Source organism: Vigna umbellata, chromosome 2 (genome assembly GCF_029865625.1).
Source record: "Vigna umbellata cultivar VRB3 chromosome 2, Vumbellata_1.0, whole genome shotgun sequence".
In the NCBI taxonomy this organism is placed as follows: Eukaryota; Viridiplantae; Streptophyta; class Magnoliopsida; order Fabales; family Fabaceae; genus Vigna; species Vigna umbellata.
In genome coordinates this window covers 21,214,112-21,221,656 of record NC_142166.1, presented here as the reverse complement: position 1 = coordinate 21,221,656, position 7,545 = coordinate 21,214,112, and the positions used below count along the sequence as shown (strand labels likewise).

At 34.9% G+C, this 7,545-nt stretch overlaps 1 protein-coding gene across 1 annotated transcript; it reads left to right on the top strand.

Annotated features, from left to right (window-relative positions):
- The first annotated feature begins 355 nt into the window (after positions 1-355).
- SRT2 (sirtuin 2) lies at positions 356-7,323 on the top strand. The gene is made up of 11 exons (XM_047295191.2): positions 356-556; positions 837-879; positions 1,015-1,252; positions 1,415-1,480; positions 2,991-3,036; positions 3,577-3,737; positions 3,829-3,958; positions 5,234-5,398; positions 6,204-6,331; positions 6,689-6,788; positions 6,872-7,323. The coding sequence occupies exons 1-11, from the start codon at positions 533-535 to the stop codon at positions 6,920-6,922; spliced, it is 1,152 nt and encodes a 383-aa protein (XP_047151147.1). The 5' UTR covers positions 356-532; the 3' UTR covers positions 6,923-7,323.
- Positions 7,324-7,545: the final 222 nt, after the last annotated feature.

The window sequence follows — 7,545 nt, the reverse complement described above, 5'->3', positions numbered from 1 at the left end:
GAGATGGCATACTTGAACTCCACATTCACGAGAAAATAAGTTTTTATATATTCACAGTATGGCTGATTAGTCAATTTTTTATTCATAATTAGGACTAAATCCAGGAAAGAAAAGAAAAAGGATCAAATTAAAATAAAATAACAATAAAGGGATCAAATTAAAATAAAATAACAATAAAGGGATCAAATTATAAGACAAATGTAATAATACGTAGTTGGATAGCGGACAGTGTCAGTGTGACGTGATAAAAAAATTATTTAGAAAAAAAAGAAAAAATTAAAACTATTTAATTGATTGAGAGGTTAGAAATTTCGACCGTGATAGTCTATTAATTATGTTCACTTTTCTAACAAAAAGATCATAGATTTATATATGATTATTGTGTTTTTGGAAAAGAAAACAAACTGTGTTATTGTAGGCGGAGAAGTATGCGACGTGGAAGTGGTTGAACATAATGAACCGAAATCCAGAGTAAAAGGCCAAAGAGCGATGCGCAAGGTTGTTTGGTTGTTCTCTCCACCACACAAACAAAATGCCTTTGTCTTTCTCTCTCACTGTAAGTTCCCTTTCTCTCTCTATCAGAGTCTTAACAAAGATTACTGCATCGAAATTGGATATTATGAGTAAAGGAAGAATCAGAAACTGGACAAAATTGAAGTAGAGAACCATTTTCCCGGTAATTTGGATTATTATTGCAAGGAGGGTTTTCTAGAAACATGGTTAATGATAGTAGCATTCCCTGTCCTTCAAATTGTTACTCATGTGATTATAGACACCGAAACATAGTTATTGATGTAACTAAAAAATGTGTTTTTTGTTTTTATCTAAATGAACAGTCTTTTGGGGTTGTGAGGAAAGTGTTGGGGAATCTTATAACAGGCAAGTATTCTCCCCTTGCATTCAAGCTTCTTCTTTTGCACTCACACAAACTATTAATTTGAGTAATTCCTCACAGTAGTGGCTTATTTTACTCACTATAGCATTGCGCTTCTGCAAATTATTTCATCTTAATAGATATTGTTAAACCAATGGGTGGAAATTGGCACTTAGCAAGAAGAGGTGAAAGACTTGTATCATTTAAAGGTAGTGTAAGGCTTGCACATACAACGTGCCGAATCTCTGTCCCTAGGACCTTCCCAATAAATGAAGAAAAGGCCTTGTCTAATATCTCAAGGGATAAGAAGACAGTTCCAGAAGCAGATCCTCCCAGTATCAAAGATGTTAATCTTTTGTATGAATTTTTCGACCAGAGGTTTAATTTCTTACTCTGTCTTTTTACGGGTTAGAAGTATATTAGATCCCTCCATGCATACTACATGTAATAATAACAGTACTTTGGTAGTTTTCATTTTTGTAAATTTTAACAGTTCCCTAACTAACAGTTCCCTAACTGAACTTCAATTTCAACGTACAGTACCAAGCTCACGGTATTGACTGGAGCTGGAATCAGTACAGAGTGTGGCATCCCCGACTACAGAAGGTTTCTGGCTCTTCTATGTACTACTTTCTAACGTTATAAAGCAACCTAAAATTTTTATCGGGCAAAAGTAAAACATGTGCTCATAATTGCTACTTGTGAGAATTTGTTTATGATATTGAAAACTATTTCCGCTATTTTTAATATTTGAACCGTGTAAGTTTTGTAGATGTAGCATTAAGCATTCACCGATGGCAACATAAAAGGATTTAACGTTTTACTCAGTTAGCTACTTTCTTCTTTGGTAATGTTATAGATACTGTACTTTGACTGATAATATTTACTATACTTCATCACATTTCTATTGATCCTACCACTTCCTTTAGAATATTCAGGTACTTTCCCTTTATTATAAAAGCAAGATGTGATTATATGTTAGGTTTCTTTATGCGAGAAACCTAAATCGATGCTCTCTCCTCACTCAAATACTATAACAACAAAAATGAAAGTATGTATGTGTATGAATTTTATTAATTCTGTAAAGTATGTAAAACAGAATTACAAGTATCCCCAAGGAAGCCTCCCTTCCTCCACTGGCAAGAATGTCCAGTCTATACCCAAAAGAAATAATCTAAACAAACAGAAAATCCACGAAGATTATTTATAGTGCTGCATTATACTATCTCATTCCTGTGCTCCCTCCTAGCTGAAACAACCGTTTGGTCTTTAACAAACAATCGTTCGGCCTTACCTCTCTTCCCCACCAACCATTCGGTCTTTTATAATTACTACCGTTCGGCCTCTCTTCCTCCACCGTTCGGCCTAACCTTCCCGTTGTCTTCCTTCTCTCATACACTCGTAGTATCCTACCATTATATGTATGTATTACCTACGTACTTTAAAATATTTTTCCTATTTTTGTTTCGTTGTAGATGATCTGAAATTTTTGGTCATTGGTATTACGTATGTTTCTGTCAATCTTAAGTAAAAAGGGATCTGTAGGTCTCTTTGGGTTTCATCTTTTTCATTTAATAGAGTTGGATTGGTGTTCTTTAACCAATCTGGGTGCTTTTCAAACTAGTAGATCAGGGGAACATAAAATAAAAAAATAAGTCTGAGATCACATGAATCTGATCTCAGTCTATGCTAATTTGATCTTATTCTATTCTATGCTTCTAGAAGAATTGTGTAATTGAAAAAAAAAATTCTAACATCATTGCTGCATCAATATGTAATAATGTATGTGTGGCAAAGAGGGCTAAGAAAAAAAACAAAGTTACTGTGTAAATAGTTGAAATCAAATGCATCAATGACTTATCAATTGGAGGGGTTGCGGTCCATTCACTCACTGTCACTAGTGCTAATTCTGACCAGTTTCCACTTTCAATCATCGGTGGAATCAAAGAGATATCCCGTACTTGTTGTGTGTAAAGATTATATAGACGTCATCCTTTTTGAGTTTGATATCTTTAGAATGTGGAATTCATTACTAAAATTTATTATTCATGTTGCTAGCTTTATTTTCCTTTATCTGTTCTTCACTTAACTGATAGCAGTTTATTATTTACTGCAGCCCCAATGGAGCTTATAGTTCTGGTTTCAAACCGATAACCCATCAGGTAATTTAAAGGCTTGTTCTGTTAGATTATTGTACCCTCATATGGCCTAAATAATTTAGAAAAACATGGCCAATGGAAGAGGGAAAAAAGGGCTAAGCATATGAGAACATAGATCTTTTGCTTTGAGATGTCGCATTCCCGATGTTGCTTTAATGGCTTGGGATTTCATATCATTTTTCAAATACATTAGATGTTACTGTTCATAGGGGAAAAGAAAGAACACAATACCTGCAGTATGCCGTTATCTTTGGTTGTGTTCTTTGATTTGAGAAAAAAAAAGTTATTTGCCAAAAGAGTAGGGAACACTGAATACTAACCATCTACAGATGGGTAAAAAGGACTTCAAGTTCGACTGTTGATAAGTTATTAAGAATTTGGCACCGGTATTTATGTGTGCATATTTAAATTTGAATGCTTATGGCAATGACTTTGATGAAGAATACTCAGCTAAATTTGCATGCCAAAATAGTCATGACTCAAGAAGTCCCTTGATCTTAATCTATGTCTTAAGTTCTCCTTTCTTTTGACACTATTTAAAAGGAGTTTCTCCGTTCAAGTCGAGCTCGGAGGAGATATTGGGCAAGGAGCTATGCTGGGTGGAGACGATTTACAGAGGCACAACCATCTGCTGCCCATACTGCTTTGGCAACACTAGATAAAGCTGGCCGAATTGATTTTATGATTACCCAAAACGTTGATAGGTACCTTATACAATTATAAATTTGCTTATTTGGAAAATATGAGATGTTAAAAGCAAGGCTATCCTGGAATTTCACTGTACCTCATTTGCAGGCTGCATCATCGTGCTGGTAGCAACCCATTAGAAATACATGGGACTGTATACACTGTAATTTGTATAGATTGTGGATATTCCTTTTGCCGGAGCTTATTTCAAGACCAGTTGAAAGCCCTTAATCCAAAGGTTAGGATTTGCAGCTAATGAAAAAATTGTATGATCGATGAATAAGAGTTTAAGAAGTGCTTTCTGTAATGAGAAAAATGCCATTGAAGTGAGTTTGTGATTAAGTCATGATACTTTAAAGATATAATCTTTTTGAAATTAGCACCTGTAAAACGTTGCTTACACGTGGCATTTGATCTATGATTAGTGGCTGATGATCAGCAGAGCCTCCTCCTCGTGCAAGGGTGCTGAAATCCCTATAAATTCAGCTCCTCATCCATTGTATTTCTCAATTTTGATGCAATTATAGTGTTATGTTGTAGAGATCACTCCAGCAATGCTATGCTTGAAAGTCACCACCACACACACCATAAATTCTTCCATCACACCATACATCTTCCATTTCTGCTGTACCTTTAGTTCTCATTTTCGTGGAGCTTCTGCGTTGGCTCTCTGCTTGTAATTCAGTGACTGTCCAAGGCCCTTGGAGCAAGTCACCATGAAATAACGTTTCTTGCTTTTCTTAACAAGGTTAAAAATGTGAATATACTGTCAAATTAAATATTTTGTTAAGTACTCGAACTTCATTTTTTGGCGTCTCTCTTTGTATGTCCTCGTGTCTTACACTTTAGACATTATTTGTTTCAGGAATGTTTGTGTCGTGTTGGATGTTTGTTAGAGTCCATGCTTCATAACTAAAGGTAGAGAGATAAGTATGGGAAAAACTCTGAAATATTTCAAATGTTTAAGTAAATATTCCATTTTTACGTAAATAAAGCTTAAATATTTCAAATGTTACCTAGTAATACTGGCTATTAAACCTCATGTTTTAAGCAAGACTTATGCCCTTTGTTGCGGCATTGATATAGACTTTCTTAACTCCTAAATCTTCCTCAAATACTTATTGTTTTCTTAAATTCCTTCACACTGCACATAAATAAAGGAGATAAAAAGACAATTCATTGAGGGGTTCATCTTGAATCTTGCAGGGATTACTAAACTGTGTACGGTAGAATTACAACGCTGACTATATATTAGGATGGTTAGTTGATTTTTCTTACGAATTATGCTTTGCATGTTGAGATCATTTCCATAATTTCTATTAAATGTGTCCCTTGTACTGAAACTGAAACTCTGAAAGTAGGAGAACATAGCTTGCGTCATTACTGTGCATCTGAAAGCAACAATATATTGCTTCATTTTATCAATGCTTTTATGCAGTAGTTGTAGTTTTCATTTCTCAAAACAATAAGACTGCATTCTTCTGTTCTGAGATTCCCTTTTCTGATAAACCAGTGGGCGGAAGCAATTGATAACTTGGACCATGGAAACCCTGGATCAGATAAGAGCTTTGGCATGAAACAAAGACCTGATGGTGATATTGAGATTGATGAAAGATTTTGGGAGGAGGATTTTGTAATCCCAACATGTCATAAGTGCAATGGAGTTCTCAAACCTGATGTAAGCCAATCGGTTTCTTTCAGTTGAAATATTTGGTTGTGCGTGATACTTTTCTGGATACTTCAGCCTGTTAGTATTGTTCTCTATTATCTAGTTGGTAACAAGTGGGGGCAAGAAGAGTATAAGAAATCTTAATCATTACTTTATAATTATGGATCTGATACCGTGAGCCTATGAGCACACCCTCTCTACTTCTCATAGAGAAAAAAACATTACCATAAAGCATTATACGACTTGAAATGTAGAGAAGCTGAGTAGACACCTCTGGATCTTTTGATTGCCAGTTCAGAATATATAAAGTCACTAAAGGACAGTGGTAGCGGGCTATGTAAGTTGGATATAATGATATATGTATCCACCCATCAACAAGTGACTCATTACCCATAGGCACCCATTAAAGATACCTATTTAATATCCATTTTATTATGAATTTTACTCATGAATATTGGAGCATGCAGATTATTTTGTCATCCCTGAGATAAAATTCCTTGTTGATGACCATCGAAGTTGAGTATTATTTTTTGTAGTTCTATTTTATGTGATAAATCTTGGTGTGTTCTCTAATGTATCTCTTTCGTGTGTTATGATTTATGCTATTCTATCTCCTCTTGAATAAGTTCAGGGATGCTATTCAAGATATTTCGCGATTCAGCTGAAGGAAAAATATACAAGTACATTTTGAACAAAAATGATTATGGACAGAGAAAGCATACTTAGTCAATCATGTATATGAAAATGTGTGATCGTTTTGATTTGTCTTATTACGCTGGTGTCCTTAATTTTCTCGTTTTGAATAATTATGAAGGTTGTCTTCTTTGGTGACAATGTTCCCAAGGACCGAGCTGATATGGCAATCGAAGCGTCCAGAAGATGTGATGCTTTTCTTGTTCTTGGGTCGTCTCTGATGACCATGTCTGCTTTTCGACTTGTCAGGTAGATTGAAGTTTACAATGTCCCAGGGTCTTCTTGTTATGGTGTCGATATTATCTAAATTCTAGTATTTGTTATACACAACATACTACTACGACTAATAATAATAATAATGATAATAATGTTTGAAATTAAAAAACTACCTGTTGCAATGCAATTCGGGCTATTATATTATTGAGAATGAGATCCGTATAAAAATATCATTTGAAATTAGAAAACTATTTGTTGTAATTAGCTTCAAAACTCTAATTTAGAAAGAAGCTTTTAATCCCCAATTTCAAGCAGTGAAATATTTTTCATTTTCTTGTGTGCATTGATTGCGTACATGACATAATTGGATTTGTGATTTGACTTTAACAGAGCAGCTCACGAGGCTGGTGCTGCTACTGCAATTGTGAACGTGGGTGTGACGCGTGCTGATGATTTTGTTCCCTTGAAAATCAATGCACGATTGGGTGAGGTATGGATTGAGTTTATCTTCTCTGTTTATACTCAATACTGCTGCATGCTGCCTCAAACCTTACAAGCTGTGCATTGTTGCAGATCCTGCCAAGAGTACTTGACATGGGATCTATAAGCATACCTGCTGTATAATGATGGTAGATGAAAACATGTATCAAGTTATCCACTAGCCCAACTTTCTTATACACTCTTATTCAGGTAAAATCTAAACGTTGCCACACTCTCCATTAGACATCTCTTCCTAACTCTTCAAATTCTGTATATGCCACTTTTCACCATAATTACCTGAAAATTAAAATGCATTGGGTGAAGCATTTTCAACTTCAGAAACAATGAAGTGATGCTTGCAGAGAATATACGCACTTCCAGATGATTGTTGTAGCACGACATTCTAGATTTTTAGAAATGATTGTGATGTATTTTTGCTCTGATTAACTTTCATTGATTAAGAGCTTCAAGCTTTAAAAGTGTTGCGTTCCCATTAGTGACTGCAAAATTGCTCCAATTTCATTGACTTATACGTTATTTTATCATTTTTGCCGTATAAGGAATTCATCTTACGAAGCTCAATGCGTGACAGAACTGTAGCCAGATACTTCATACAAATAGACAATTATAAATTCCTTCTCCTATAACGTTGAATTAGACCAACACTAACTAATGAAAATGCAGTATTAAATTTAAAAATGTTGCAGAACCCTTTTCACACCTCCCAGTGAGATTAAAAGTCTTCTAGATAATAGTCAAATATGGGA